Raw genomic sequence first — 16,561 nt, 5'->3', positions numbered from 1 at the left:
TCAATAAAGCCATCCAGGAGCTCAATACAATAAATACACACAATAACAATTGGCCTTAAAAGGTGACTGCACTATATACTAAAAAGGCTTAATAGAAGGTCCTGCAGTTATTGAGATTGTTGATGCAGTAGATGAATAACTGCAAAATATAAAATAAATAAGAAATGACAGTAAATAAAACGATAAAGTGCCCTACAAACTAAGTTGATCTGATGCTTGAAAACATACTTTCACTGCGCAGATTAAACATTTTTCCAATTATTCAGCCAAAAAGGTGGAAAATAAATAAACTAGGCTACAATAGGCTACTCACCCATTGCGTTTCGTGTCTTTGCTGCGGTTGATTGACAGGTGACTTCCTGAATTTATACTGCAGCGCGGCCGTCTCGCCGCCTCCTGTTGGTGCTAGGGGCGTGCTTTTGACGCGCGTAAAATACGCGACGCTGCGCTGCGGCGCCGGTGTGTGGAGGCCTTTAATCGCTGTGTTTCAATCGTCCCGTGTTTCAATCGACCCGGCTCTAGGCTAGATTCCACCGGAGGCGTACGCGCCGCGGGACGGCTGCGCCGCGGTCACGCTGCTGATCGCTTCCACTATAATCAATGAGACCATTTCCACCGGGCGCGCCGCGGAACGTTTCAGCAGCGTCCCAGGAGCGGCGTGCCGCGCCGCGGCGCTATCTTTCCGTCCAATTCTATTTTTGCCGCGAGCCGCTGCTAAACCGCGTCAATTTCGACAGAGCAGGTCGAGCCGGGCAGGAAGTGAAAAGTAAAAGCCATAGAGCATCCGGTCAATTTTCAAAATAAAACACAATACTCAGCTCATGTAACTTCACATCAACATTATTACGTCATGACCGGTGGGTCTCAGAGGGTCGGCAACATTGACGACGAGAGACTCATTGTCGAAGTTCAGCAACATGAAGTCATTTATGTACCAAATCATCCTTTTTATAAGGAAAATGTCAGAAAGGACAAAGCGTGGCATTTAATTGCAATAGTTTTGGGAGTGGAAGGTGAGTAGGCTACATTAGGTTGAGAATTATCGCGTGATCTCGTGATCTCGCGTGAATACTGGCTGGCTGGCTGGCTCGCAAGGCAGCGCTACGCTGCCGTTACGCGCCCGGTAGGAATGGACGCAGGGCTGAGGACGCAGCCGTTCCGCGGCGCGTACGCGTCCGGTGGGATCCCGGTGTCTCCCTACTTGGAATTGAGAAACGGCCTCTCATTGTTTGGTGTTCGACTGCGGAACTAAAGTCGGGGACTCTTTTGGGGGACGGACGCCCTGTGTTACCGTGTTTACAAGCAGTAAAGACCTTTAAATCAACCTGTGTCTTCCTTTTATGAAGACGCCTCCCATTAATACAACATATATAGTATGCTCGAGCGTTTTATTTGTACACACATAACGTGTGTGCGTTTTAAACTCCCCGTTTTGATCCAGCTTTGCGTGCGGTCCCGTCCTTTGCCACTAGAAATCGCTGTACAGTCGATTCCCATTTTACATTACACCTACCGTCTATAAGTCACTATTCCTATAAAACATATGTTATCCAATTACAAGCAGTCGCTGACTTCTTGTTTGTTCATTTATTTGAATTGTGAGAAACTTCAAAGATACTATAAATACATTCATATTTATGAATGTAATTATAACTAGCCCTGTTTATAACTATGAATCATATCAATACATGTATAACTAGAATTAGCCCTGTTTATAACTATAAATACATTTATAACTATAACTAGCCCTGTTTATAACTACACATACTATAAATAAATGTATAACTATAACTAGACCTGTTCATAACTATAAATACATATGTAACTATAAGTAGCCCTGTTTATAACTACAAATACTGTAAACGCATGTATAACTAGAACAAGCTTTGTATAACTATCAATACAGTTATAACTGGAACTAAGTTTAAAGCATTTAGAGTTATTTATAAAACTATAAAGTTATAATTGGATCCAAGCAGGCAGCCAGCAGGGGGCGGTGAGGAGCTGCTTCTTGCGCAGCGGTACATCAAATTAAAAAAGAAGAAGACGCGACGCTGACGCCTTCTTCCGTCCGTATCTGTGCATGTTTATGTTTCTTGACGCCCTGTCTATCTCCTAACATTTCATAATCGATAATAACGACGGGACCATGGAGGTCGCGTTGTATTTGATCGCCGCCACGGTCCTCTTCGTGCTGATCGTCCTCACGGCTGGAGTGCGCAGACGCGCTGAACCCGGTGAGGAGCGCTTCTTTTGTCTTATTTAACGTGTTTCTTTTTTTATTCAAAACGTATTCATCGTGAGGTTGTCGCGGTTTGTTTGTCGCACTTTATGGTGCGTTCACATCACTGGAAATTATGTTAAAAAAACATTTTTTCGACGTCGGAAAGTTCGCGTGAACGCCACCTCATGACGCTGTTATGATTCTACTTCCGTTCGGCAACTCGGACCAAATTTTGATAACAGAGTTGCCCAGTTGGGGTCGTATGGTTTACTAGTGACGCGCATGAACAAGGCGGAACATGAACGTTTTACTCAATATAAAATAATCAACCATCATATCACATACTTTACTATGGATTGACGTTGTAACGTCTGTTGGCATGACTTTGCTCAGTTTTAAACGTTGTGTACTGGTAAACCAGCTCTAGATAAGGGCAAGTGTTGCCTTCCATATAGTGGCTATACTGTATGTGTTTCTCATAAATAAAAGCAAAAGGATAGTAGGTGATGGGCATCAAGGAAATAAAGGCATGCAAACCTGAAACTGATCCTACTAAGTTCTGTTAAGTTCTGACAATTTTTTTATCGGATAAAAAAAACATGCTGTGAAAACTTTAATATTCCCAACCGGCTGTTTCCCCAGTGCACATGAACGATCGCTGTCGGGAACACGCGTAAAGGCCTGATTCCACCGGAGGCGTACGCGCCGCGGGACGGCTGCGCCGCGGTCACCACTGCTGATCGCTTCCACTCTAATCAATGGGACCATTTCCACCGGGCGCGCCGCGGAATGTTTCAGCAGCGTCCCAGGAGCGGCGTACCCCGCCGCGGTGCTATCTTTCCGTCCAATTCTATTTTTGCCACGAGCCGCAGCTAAACCGCGTCAATTTCGACAGAGCAGGTCAAGCCGGGCAGGAAGTGAAAAGTAAAAGCCATAGAGCATCCGGTCAATTTTCAAAATAAAACACAATACTCAGCTCATGTAACTTCACATCAACATTATTACGTCATGACCGGTGGCACCGGATCAGCAGTCAATCAATCAAAGGGTCTCAGAGGGTCGGCAACATGGACGACGAGAGACTCATTGTCGAAGTTCAGCAACATGAAGTCATTTATGTACCAAATCATCCTTTTTATAAGGAAAATGTCAGACAGGACAAAGCGTGGCATTTAATTGCAATAATTTTGGGAGTGGAAGGTGAGTACATTAGGTTTAGGATTATCGCGTGATCTCGCGTGAATACGGCTGGCTCGCAAGGCAGCGCTACGCTGCCTTTACGTGCCCGGTAGGAATGGACATCATCCTTTTTATAAGGAAAATGTCAGACAGGACAAAGCGTGGCATTTAATTGCAATAGTTTTGGGAGTGGAAGGTGAGTACATTAGGTTTAGGATTATCGCGTGATCTCGCGTGAATACGGCTGGCTCGCAAGGCAGCGCTACGCTGCCTTTACGCGCCCGGTAGGAATGGACGCAGGGCAGAGGACGCAGCCGTTCCGCGGCGCAGCCGTTCCGTGGCGCATACGCGTCCGGTGGAATCCCGGTGTAAGCGTGAGCGTCATCACTGGTGAGCCGTCTCATTATCACCAGTGAACGCGCCTTCTGGTGCGTACACATTGCTGGAAATAGTGGCGAAGTCCCGCCCCTTCCGGTAGAGCACATGGGACCTATGAGATCGAAAATTATGAATGGGTTTCAATGGAGAGAAAGTAATTATCTTCTGGTCCCAGTCTTTATATGCCCCGGATTGCACATATGTTGTCTGTTGATTTAAATGATAAAATAGGATAAACCAGGGGTTGACACTAACGGTTGCCCGCTTGCCCGGGGCAAGTAAAAAAAATGTTTGGGCAAGTTGAGATTTATTCTGGTTGGCCGAACGGGCAAGTGGATTTTGGGTGGATGTTAATATAAAAGCTATTTATTCAAATGTTTTTAGAAACTGCAGAACAACCTTTTATTCCTCAAAACCACACAAAATAGAAGTATTTGCAATTGATCAGCGCGCTGTCTTCTCTTCTCTCGGAGAGCGAGTTAACAGACACGCATCGCTTCAGTGCGAATATAGCCCCGCCTTCTGTCACTCCCTCGCAGTGCGGTCTCTGGCAGTGCTACAGGTTAGCCAAAACAGCTAGCATCTCAAGTGCAGCACCTCCGCGAACGGTTTAGGTAGAAGTTAAATGGAGTAGTGATGGAGGAGTGCAGTTTGGAAGTACTTTGGATTGAGGCAAATTATCAAGGAAGTCAAGAACACGGTTTTGGGTTTCATAACTGTGCACATGCACACAGCAATAGCGATCTTTTTCACGAAATTGGACCCTCACAAACTACTGTAGGCTATATATTACATGAAAGCTGAGCCTCCACTTATTCCAACAGTCCAAACCATATCATTCTGTGACTAAAACTCGCAAATAACAACTTAAGAAGAAACGTCCCCTTTTCTTGTAATAACCAAAAATGAAGTAGGCTATTACCTTGGTGATTTTTGTCCACAAAGTTATTCTGATCGAATAAAACCACCATAAACAGATTATCCAGTATCTGGGCCAAATTTTGCAACTTAACATGGTGTTTTCAATCAATGAATAAGAGAAGGTTTCTTAGGAAATAGGTAAATTGCCTTCAATCAGAAAACATATTCTTCAGCGCAATCTAGTGGCCATATATTTATTTGCGAGTGTTTGGCTTGGTGCATTCGATTGCCCTGAACTTTAAATAGAGGTGTCAAGTGTCTAAATTGTAAGATATCTACCTTTATTTGTGTCTCATAGTAAGACAGCGCTCCCAACTGATAACGACCAACTGATACTGATAATTATTTCAGGTGGAAATGTTATCTTCCACTTATGCTGTGTTCCATGGCTTCATTCACTTTAACCAAGTATTATCTCCATTGAATATTTCACTTGCACAACAATCTTTCTTTTGGCCCAAAGATGACATTATCACCCTTGCAGTTGTGGAGATATAATCTATTTACTTTGGGTATGTTCTTTCCTGAAAAAAACTTTTCCCCTGATATCAAAAATGGTATAGAATATCGATCTTTTTCCAGGAATAGTGTTGAAGTTAGAAAATCCAGTATCGTGACTGACAACCCTACTAGAAACGCGATTCAGATTATTCAGTTAGAGCTACAAGAAACTTGAAAGTTAAAAATACATATCTTTGCTACTACCTCTGACATTTAGTTATGAACATTTGCATAAAATCATGCAGGTCTACATATAACTTGGCGATAGCTTTAATAGGTTGGAACTAGGGCTGGGCGATTTGGCCTAAAAATAAAATCTCGATTTTTGCTAACTAATGGACGATTTTCGACTTAAACCTCGATTTTTTTTTTCTGTTTTTCTCTAAACAAATTCCATTGAAACCCATGTACGTGTGTGGCGCTTATGGGGTGTCGCACCACACTCACCAACGCAGGGGTCTACAACCCGCTGATTTAAGAGTATAACGATTATCAACAATCATGGAAAGCTGAGTAGGTTTATCAGTTTTAATAACAGTATGAACAAATAGAACACAAAAATGACAAGTTGTCCTTTGTATATCTATAGTAGCAATAGCACATGCTAAACAAGGACAAAATCTACTCAAAATAATTGAATGAACTGTTTACATCCATGGCTAACCAGTGCATGAGAAGGAGATGACAGGAGACTAATGTTTCACTCTTTCAATTGCTCTAATTTGAGCTCTTACTGTTGTTATCTAACATACCATACAGTAATTGAATTGTGTAAAAGTGTGAAATTACTGCACCTTAAAAATGACCATGAATTAGCTATACTCTCATTTGCATAGTGACTAACATTATGAATTTCAATTGTGTATACCAACTGTATGTTGGCTGACATTTACCTATAACTTTTTTTCCCTCCACTCTAACCAAGGATGCCTGTTTTTAAATTCCCTAGCCTGACACCCAGTCTGAAAGGCTGGCCAGGGGTTCTCATCTAAAAGTAACAAGGAGATATAAAGTGGGATTAAAACATTGTCTTCTGTTGACTACTTATTATGTGGTTTACACATTAATATGGGAGGACTGGACACACACACACACACGCACGCACGCACGCACGCACGCATGCACGCATGCACGCACACACACGCGAGAAGGAGGGGCTCGGCCCGCCAACTAACGTGCAGAGATGCAGGGGCAGCTTCGCGCTCCGTAACAGAGACAGGGCAGAGCGCGAGCGCGCAGCGGGAATTTTATGAATGGTGAATGTAGGAGATAACTTCCTCTGCTTAAAGTATTTTATTGCAGTTATACCCAACCGATATTTCCGAAAAATAAACACAGAAGTGAAAGATCTGTCACAAGACGATTGATACGTATCCGTGCACATTTTTAAGTGGGTATACGCAAATCCTGGTGCGTTCCTAGTGGGTATACGGCGTATACCTGCGTATCACGTAGACTACACCACTGCTTGTAACTAAGAGAACACACATGTGAGTTGTTGATCACAAATTATTTGTATACATAACGTCATCTTTGCAAAAGACGTTTAACTGAAAAGTGTTTCAATCGACCCGGCTATCCCCCAAGTCTGTCGGGGGCGAGGTGAATGTGATTGCAGTAGACTGAGTTTGCGCGCGTTCTGGAAAGTGAGAGATGAGGCTATACGGAGTCTATTCAGCAAAACAAATCGGAAGAGTCTGGAACTGTTTTTAAATCGCGATTTTTCGGTTCAGCCATTTCACAAACCGTAGGAAAGAAAAAATGCAAAATAATCGATTAAACCGAAAAAATCGCCCAGCCCTAGTTGGAACGGTGGACTGAAATCACTTCATGGCACGATGTGACCGCTCGATAAATAAGTAAACAAAGAGAAGTTTGTTATTTTTTAAACACAACATGTGTGGAAGCTAACATGATTTTTCTGAGCCCCCCCAAAACCAGGCCGGGTGCCTGGCAAAAAGAGGCCCGTTCACGATTCTGATTATAATTTGGGCAAGTGAACATTACATTCGGGCAAGTTGAACCTGACCTGTACTTGCCCGATGGGCAAGTGCTTTTGAAACCTTAGTGTCAACCCCTGATAAACTAAATGAGGATGGAATAAACTAATTTAATAATACGCATACAAGTAAAAAGATAAAAAATAAAATGATAAAATAGGATCAAATAAAATCATTTAATAAGATATAATACAAAACTAAAATGGGTCGTTGTAAAAGTGTAAGGGGGGGGAGGGCGATAGCTACGAGGTCAAAGGGCAACGCCGTCGCCCTCTGACCCCGCGTGACCCCGTGTGTCTCCCCAGTGGACGGCGATGAGGCCTTAATGCCGGAGGGGGGCGGAGCCAGGGCCCCGCCCCCGCGAGCTGAGGAGCGTGCCGCCGGAGCCCCGCGCCGCCGCCGCCGCGACCTCAACGCCCGCGTGGCGGCGCAGCGCCGCGCCCAGAGAGAGCCCTCCGACAACGGTATGTCAGAGGTCAACCCGGAGGTCAGAGGTCAACCGGGAGGTTGAACCCTCCCCTCAAAGTTAAAGGGCCATCCCCCTCTCTAGGGGGTGGCTGGTTTTACCTTTACATCCCCTAGTTAGCTGGTTACCCCGTAGTTAGCTGGTTATCCCCTAGTTAGCTGGTTACCACGTAGTTGGCTGGTTATCCCGTAGTTAGCTGGTTACTCCGTAGTTAGCTGGTTATCCTGTAGTTAGCTGGTTACCCCGTAGTTAGCCGGTTACCCCATAGTTAGCTGGTTATCCTGTAGTTAGCTAGTTACCCCGTAGTTAGCTAGTTACCCCGTAGCTAGCTAGTTACCCTGTAGTTAGCTGGTTATCCTGTAGTTAGCTGGTTACCCCGTAGTTAGCTGGTTATCCTGTAGTTAGCTGGTTACCCCGTAGTTAGCTGGTTATCCTGTAGTTAGCTGGTTACCCCGTAGTTAGCTGGTTATCCCATAGTTAGCTGGTTATCCCGTAGTTAGCTAGTTACCCCATAGTTAGCTAGTTACCCCGTAGTTAGCTGGTTATCCTGTAGTTAGCTGGTTATCCTGTAGTTAGCTGGTTATCCCGTAGTTAGCTGGATATCCCGTAGTTAGCTGGTTATCCCATAGTTAGCTGGTTACCCCTTAGTTAGGTAGTTATTTTACTTTTTACATTCAAACTTTTTACATGCATAGCAGAGGCTTTTAACTAAAGCGACTTACAATAAGTCCAGTTGTCAGAAGAAAGAGAAACAACAATATATCTCTGTCGGTACAGTAAGGATGTTCATAGAACCAAGGGCCACTCACTAACCATAACTAGGTTAACCCAATTCCCCGTAGACAACAGAGATAGCTAGGGTAAGAAGCTCGACCATGCTTAGTACTGTGAGTAGTGCCAGAACGTACAAACACACAATAGGCCTCTGGCTCCTTATCTGATGGATTAGCAGGCATGTGACCTTTGTTTAAGTTGGATCCCTCTTCTGATTGGTCAGAGGAGGTCCCTGAAGGAGGGGGAGGAGCCATCGGGGGGGGGGAGAGCGACCAGGAGGAGGAGCAGCAGAACCTCCAAGCCACCGGGAAAGTGGGAGCCAAGAAGCAACGCAAACTGGAGGAGAAGCAAGCTAAGAGAGCCCATAGAGAGGTGGGCCAATCAGAGACAGGCCCAGAAAGGTGGGCCAATCAGAGACAGGCCCAGAGAGAGGTAGGCCAATCAGAGACAGGCCCAGAGAGAGGTGGGCCAATCAGAATAGAGGCCCAGAGAGAGGTGGGCCAATCAGAGACAGGCCCAGATAGAGGTGGGCCAATCAGAGACAGGCCCAGAGAGAGGTGGGCCAATCAGAGACAGGCCCAGAGAGAGGGGGGCCAATCAGAGACTAGAGGGCCAGAGAGAGGTGGGCCAATCAGACACTAGAGGCCCAGAGAGAGGTGGGCCAATCAGAGACAGGCTCAGAGAGAGAGGTGGGCCAATCAGAGACAGGCTCAGAGAGAGGTGGGCCAATCAGAGAGAGGTGGGCCAATAAGAGAGAGGCTCAGGGAGAGCGTGGCCAATCAGAGGGAGGCTCAGAGAGAGGTGGGCCAATCAGAGAGAGGTGGGCCAATCCGAGGGAGGCTCAGAGAGAGGTAGGCCAATCAGAGACAGGCCCAGAGAGAGGTGGGCCAATCAGAGACTAGAGGCCCAGAAAGAGGTGGGCCAATCAGAGACAGGCCGAGAGAGTGGTGGGCCAATCAGAGAGAGGCCCAGAGAGAGGTGGGTCAATCAGAGGGAGGCTCAGAGAGAGGTGGGCCAATCAGAGGGAGGCTCAGAAAGAGGTGGGCCGATCAGAGAGAGGTGGGCCAATCAGAGGGAGGCTCAGAGAGAGGTGGGCCAATCAGAGGGAGGCTCAGAGAGAGGTAGGCCAATCAGAGACAGGCCCAGAGAGAGGTGGGCCAATCAGAGACTAGAGGCCCAGAGAGAGGTGGGCCAATCAGAGACAGGCCCAGAGAGAGGTGGGCCAATCAGAGGGAGGCTCAGAGAGAGGTGGGCCAATCAGAGTGCTGATCTCCTCTGGTTCCAGGCCGAGCTGGGGGAGCGGGAGGAGAGGAAGAAGCTGCAGGAGCTGAGAGACCAGGAGCGACGCAAGGAGGAGGAGCGGGAACGGCTGTCGGAGCAGAAGGAGGTAAAGGAGGAGGAGGAGTTAAAGGAGGAGGAGGAGGAGTTAAAGGAGGAGGTGGAGTTAAAGGAGGAGGAGTTAAAGGAGGAGGGGGAGGAGTTAAAGGAGGAGTCAAAGGAGGAGGAGGAGTTAAAGGAGGAGGAGTTAAAGGAGGAGGAGCGGGAGTTAAAGGAGGAGGAGTTAAAGGAGGAGGAGGAGGAGTTAAAGTAGGAGGAGGAGGAGTTAAAGGAGGAGGAGCGGGAACGGCTGTCGGAGCAGGAGGAGGTAAAGGAGGAGGAGTTAAAGTAGGAGGGGTTAAAGGAGGAGGAGCGGGAACGGCTGTCGGAGCAGAAGGAGTTAAAGGAGGAGGAGGAGTTAAAGGAGGAGGAGGAGCAGGTAAAGGAGGAGGAAGAGTTAAAGGAGGAGATGGAGTTAAAGGAGGAGGAGGAGGAGTTAAAGGAGGAGGAGGGGTTAAAGGAGACGGGGGAGGAGTTAAAGGAGGAGGAGTTAAAGGAGGAGTTAAAGGTGGAGGAGGAGGAGTTAAAGGAGGAGGAGGAGCGGAAACGGCTGTCGGAGCAGAAGGAGGTAAAGGAGGAGGAGTTAAAGGAGGAGGAGTTAAAGGAGATGGAGGAGGAGAAGGTAAAGGAGGAGGAGGAGGAGTTAAAGGAGGAGGAGGAGGGGGTAAAGGAGGAGTAGAAGGTGGTTAAGAAGGAGGTAAAGTTGGAGGTGAAGGAGGTATAGGAGGAGGAGGTAAAGGTGGAGCAGAGGGAGGTGAATGAGGAGGTAAAGGTGGAGGAGGTAGTATAGGAGGAGCAGAAGGAGGTAAAGGTGGAGGAGAAGAAGGCGCCACGCGATGCTGAGAGCTGTTGCTAAGTGCCACTCAAGTTTGCCCCTCCCCCTCCCCCCCTTCGTCTTCTCATCAGGAGGAAGAGGAGCACCGTCTGAGGGAGGAGGAGAGGAAAAGGGAGGAGGAGGAGTACCTCAAGCTGAAGGCCTCCTTCATCGTTGAGGAGCAAGGGGAGGCGGAGCCTCTCAGCGAGGACCAGGTACGACTCCGGTTCAGAACACACAATCCACGTCTTACCCTTAACCAAGCCTAACCTGGTTTGGCCGAACCTGGTTTGGCCGAATCTGGTTTGGCCGAATCTGGTTTGGCCGAACGTTGTTTGGCAGTAGCTCAACGTGGTTTGGCCGAACCACGATTGGTCGAATCACATTTGGTCAAACCTGGTTTGTTAAAGTGGTTCACACGCGTATTGGGGTGTGGGGGATCAGCATCCGCGTAACAATGTTTGGTTTCTCTGTTACAGTCACGCAACCTGCTGCAAGAGTTCATCCAATATATAGAGGTGAGCTCTCACACACAAACACACCCACACACACATACACATCTTAAGTAGCTGTGTGTGGGCCTATATGTGTTGTTTAGTGTGTTTACAGTGGGCTTTTAGCCTGTGTGTGTGTGTGTGTGTGTGTGTGTGTGTGTGTGTGTGTGTGTGTGTGTGTGTGTGTGTGTGTGTGTGTGTGTGTGTGTGTGTGTGTGTGTGTGTGTGTGTGTGTGTGTGTGTGTGTGTGTTGAGAACTAGACCTACGCTCTCTGTCCATGGTGCTGAAACACAGTGTCGAAATTAAGTGAAGCGTTGTCACTATGCTCTCCAATATTCATCATGAACGTGATATGTAGGCCTATGTTGTGTTTTGGAGAGGGAGTGAGAGAGCGAGAGAGAGCGAGAGCGCGAGCGAGGTATAAAACTCTTTATATGTAGGCCTATTCGGCATATTGAACCGTCGGCCTAATGCGCCTCCTTTTTGAAAAGTCGGAAAAACTGACCAATGGGTTCCGTTTTCGGAACATTGAACCGTCGGCATATTGGCATTTCGATCTAATGGGAAATATTTCGGACCATCGAGACGTCGGATCAATGTGTTGTCGGAATTACAGGCAGGCCCCGATCAGCAGAGATATAGTCCGCCAAGACGTTGAGGTTGCTTAGCAACCAGAGACGCTGTCCATGCAAGTCAATGGAGTGTTCCCTCTTGTCATAACTATCAAACCAAACATCCTTCACATTCACAGAGCGAACATTATGAAAGTAAAATGCACATTTCTCGCAAAGAATGTTTACATAAACGCATTTAATGGCGTAACTATGTTACTATTTCCACCTTGAATAAACAAAGATGTCCGCCATATGCTTCTGTGCAAGTGTCACTACTTTCTGCCAGTGACGTCGGGTCAAGCTCCACGCTGATTGGCTATCACGGCTAAGCATCACGCGTTGGAGCGTTGAAAGTTAGATTTTTTGAACTCCGGGCGTTGGTGCGTTGGCCGCGTTACTGCGTTTACGTGCGTAATGACGTGCGTCTGCCGCGTCTAACGCCCCTAACGCGACGCTTCAACGCGTGTAACGCGTCTACGCGCCTATACCAATGGTTCCCTATGCAAAAATGCCGATTTTCGACGCCCCAAACGCGAGTGACGCGTTTGGTGTGGCCGTAGCATTAAGCCCCTTCAGGGCGAAGCAATGCCCTCCACTTGGCGTCGGTGTCCTGTTCGCCCACATTATGCCTTACTTAAATAAGCCATCACACAGACACAAAGAAAACTCTTCAAACACCCACAAAAATTGACTTCACTTCAAACACATTTCTCCACAGAAAACTATTCGAAAGAGCTCGTAAGTGCGCCCCTTCCGGCTCGGAAAATTTGAATGGGAGGCAATGGAGAGAAAGGAATTATTTTCTGATCCCAGTCATTCAATGCCTTGGATTACACATGTTTTATGTGCATTTAAATTATAATTTCTCATGCAAAGAAAACCAAAATTTATCGCAAGGAGGTTTGATACTGTATGATGCATTTTCATGAATTCCCTCCCCCCATGAAAATTGGTCTTGAACCGCCCAGAGGCGGTTCAAGAGCATGGGGGGGGCCGGACCCGGGCCAGTTGTTTTGTTGGAGGGTCAAATTGAACCCGGGATGCAAAATATTTAGTTTAATACTGTAACGGCATTCAAAAACACAATATACAATAATTGTCTTTTTCCCGTCACAGCATTTATTTCAGTAGCGTAGTATTAAGTGTTTCCTTCAGTTACAGCAATTGTCAATGTTATACATTTGAAATGTTTCATTGGTTAAAGCAATCGTCAATATTACAACCTTTTGGGTTTCCTTCACTGACATCAAACCACTCAGTATCATACATCCCCAACAGCAATAAAGTCAAAATTATATATTATAAATCTCAAGTTCCACCTTGTGCGTCAGTGCCACACCATCGCAAGCAATCGACCCACCGGCCGGACGGAGGTAAAAAGAAAAAGAAAAATGTTTGAAGGAGGGGCCACTGGGGGGTACGAGTTCAGTTTTACGGGGGCACTGGCCCCGGCTGGCCACCCCCCAGAACCGCCCCTGCATACGTCAGCACCACTCTGGTACAGACATGGCGATGTCTCTGCTCCACTTCACTGCTCTTTCCCAAGGGGAGGATAACAGCATCTAAAGAGGTGAAACCATTATAAGTCAGGGCATGTGGAGAGTTCCAGTTATGCCGATGGGGAGATTGTTGGTCTTGTCCACGCCAGTCGCAGGGAGCGTGACGGCACATACGAGACGTGTAGTCTTTCTCATTGTGTTTTCTCTACAGCCTTTAACTGAACGATTGCACCATAAATGGTCAAACTCTTGACATGTTTTGACTTTTTTTTCCCTACGATAACAATTCTGTGGGGATGACATCGCTCCGTTTGAGATGATTTAGAAACCGTTTTTTGGATTTAGTTTCTAAAGTGAACGTGGTTTGGTCGAACGTGATTTGGTCAAACGTGGTTTGGTCGAACGTGGTTTGGCCTCAGCTCGCTTTTTTCCCGGCAGGACTCCAAGGTGGTTCTCCTTGAAGACCTGGCGTCACACTTCGGGATGCGAACCCAGGACGCCATCGCCAGACTGCAAGACCTCCTCGCTGAAGGCTCCCTCACAGGTGTGTTGAAGCTCTGCCTACTTCCTGTGTTTTAGTGACATCACAAGTGGGTGTGTCCGTCTGTCTCTTTTGATTTTAATTGATTTAAAGGGCTGATGTCGTGGCACCAGGTGAGTGAGTGAAACTCTGCCTACTTCCTGTTTTTTTAGGAACATCACAAGTGGGCATACGGCCATCGTACGTCTGGGTGGACACGCCCACTTGTGACGCATAAAAGGGCGGAGTTTCAAAAGGCTGATCACACTAACACCTGGTGGTAGAATCGGGGCCCTTAAACTCAGATCACTTATTTGAAGCTCCGCCTCTTCCTGTGTTTTAATGACATCACAAGTAGGTGTGCCAAACTAGAAGTACGCTGGATGGATTAGCAACGTTTGCTACAGTAAACTGGGTGGACTGATTTATCCAGCTTACGTTTAGGTGGACACGGCTTGTAACGGCTAATCACACTCGACTTGTGGTCCAATCAGAATCCCTTATATTCAACCCAGGGTCTTTGTTTTGGCATGGAAACCCATCAAATAAGCCCTCCAGATACCTTTTTCATTGAAAATCTAGTATCAGAGTTTGCCCGGCGCAATGTTTGGCTTCCATGTTATTGGCTTGGGGCAGTGAGTTTCTCTTCCAAATCTGCTTTTTTGAACCACTGATATTGTTAAAAATAGCACCAAACCTCTGCAGTAGCATGACTAGGGTCATTTTTTTTTTTTTCGGAATAACACTTTAAACTCACCTGGTGGTCCAATCAGGGCCCTTAGACTCACCTGGTGGTCCAATCAGGGCCCTTACCCTGCGTTCACACCAAAAGATGCATTTGCTGCCAGAACGCGTTGTCGTCGAAGTTTTGCGGCGCAGCAAATCAAGTTTTGCGGCGCAGCAAAGGTTTTGCGGCGCAGCAAAAGTTTCGTGGCACGGCAAGTTTCGCGGCGCAGCAAAGGTTTTGCCCGCGGTGCTTCTGAATTCATTCACAACCATGGCCGACATTACAAGCATTGCATGTCTTTCCCTGTCGTGGAAGAGGGAGAGACGTCGGAATGCCCGTCGTTTATGGGTTCATGAGACCATTCGGAGCCTGGAAGGCTGGTGCTGCCTGGCACCCAACTGGGTTTTGTTTGGGGTTGTTATTCTATTCCTTTAGCATACTCATAGTTTAGTTGAACTGTTAACACAAGTACACTACAGAATGCTGATTTGTCGGTTTTTTCGAGTTACTAAATAAATGTAACGGTAGTGAACTCTAGGTCACTCCAAGGGAGTAACACTGATTGGCTGTTACGGCATGTCACTCAGTGGCAACGCTGTTGAACACTGATTGGCTGTCATCACGCGTTTGCTGCCGAAAAGTTGAAATATTTCAACTCGAGCAGCATTTGTCGCGCCGCGAAATACGTGAACGCGCCCGCCACCAGTGCCCGGCAGCGGGCACGGGCGTGCTGCGCTGCAAATCAAATTTTGCTGCCGGGTTTCTCGGCAGCAAGTGGTCCGGCAGCAAACCCGCAACGCGTCTCTACATTCACTTTGAATGGGATCGTGCTGCGCGGCAACTTTTTGCATCTTTTGGTGTGAACGCAGGGTTAGACTCACCTGGCGGTCCAATCAGGGACCCATAACATGTTTTTAAATGTCCCCGCCCCCCAGGTGTGATTGACGACCGGGGGAAGTTCATCTCCATCAGCCCAGAGGAGCTGAGTGCAGTGGCGCGCTTCATCCAGCAGAGGGGGCGCGTCTCCATCGCTGAGCTCGCCCAGGCCAGCAACTCCCTCATCAACCTCACGCCCGTGCTCCGCAACCAGGCCTGAGCGCCGCCACAAGATGGCCGCCGTGGTCACAATATGGCCGCCGCCGTGGGTCGCTAATTCGCAAGATGGAGGCGACTGCTTTGTCACTCTTGTGATTAAGGGCTAGGAGGAAGCGGACATCTTTTTGAGGAAGTGGCCATCTTGTGTGGTCGCTTCCTCACTCACAAGATGGCTGCCGCATCGCTCGCTGACAAGATGGCCGTCTCCTCGCAAAATGGCCACCTCCTAGCTTACTCACAAAATGGCCGCGGTGGCCTCCTCCCCAGGTGATAGCTAGGCCGAGGGCCGCCGTTCACTGTTGAAACTCATCCAGTATCCGAGCTGTCAATCATCAGACCACCGGACCTGCCAAGCTGTTTGTACGTTTTATTTGATTTGTTGACAACATTTTCAGATTACCAACTGGAGTTCTGCCGTTAATTGGATTTGTCATTTTAAAACAAATGATTGAGGTAACAAACGAAACGGCGTCCGATGTGTGAAGATGATGAAATCAATAAACACGATTGCACATTAAATAAAGAGTTCTGTGTAACAAGGTTTCATTTCTCAGCAGGGTTGGAAGTTTAGTGACTGACGATCAACAGATACGTTGGTCTGACTTCCATGAAGACCCCAACATGGATTTGACCCTAACATTTTACCATTTTACCTAAAAATCTCCTTCGTTACGTTGGTTTCAGTCCCATCTAATCAATTCTTTTGATCATTTTCATCGATCCTTCCACATTTTAAAGTGCCTCTGGTCGACTCAAGAGCAGAAATGTCCATCAGATATTAAAGGTTGGGTAGGTGATTTGCGAAACGCCAGCAGATTTTGAAAATACACAACTCAAATGGTCCTACCCCCTCTCCTTCAACGCTGACTCTGACTCCACCCATTCCAAGTACCTGGACGCGCAATCATGCACGAGCGCGAACAGAGATGCGCGAGAGCGAGCCAGCCTAGCGTAGGTTTTCGTTTAACAACATGGCA

At 47.1% G+C, this 16,561-nt stretch overlaps 1 protein-coding gene across 1 annotated transcript; it reads left to right on the top strand.

Moving 5' to 3' along the window:
• Positions 1-2,023: 2,023 nt before the first annotated feature.
• On the top strand, positions 2,024-16,109 carry ddrgk1 (DDRGK domain containing 1). Its single transcript, XM_030361954.1, has 8 exons — positions 2,024-2,237; positions 7,509-7,667; positions 8,667-8,815; positions 9,729-9,830; positions 10,727-10,849; positions 11,114-11,152; positions 13,681-13,786; positions 15,425-16,109. The coding sequence occupies exons 1-8, from the start codon at positions 2,150-2,152 to the stop codon at positions 15,583-15,585; spliced, it is 927 nt and encodes a 308-aa protein (XP_030217814.1). The 5' UTR covers positions 2,024-2,149; the 3' UTR covers positions 15,586-16,109.
• The last annotated feature ends 452 nt before the right edge of the window (positions 16,110-16,561 follow it).

Source organism: Gadus morhua, chromosome 7 (assembly GCF_902167405.1).
Source record: "Gadus morhua chromosome 7, gadMor3.0, whole genome shotgun sequence".
NCBI lineage: Eukaryota > Metazoa > Chordata > Actinopteri > Gadiformes > Gadidae > Gadus > Gadus morhua.
This window is presented reverse-complemented; position numbering and strand designations above follow the sequence as displayed.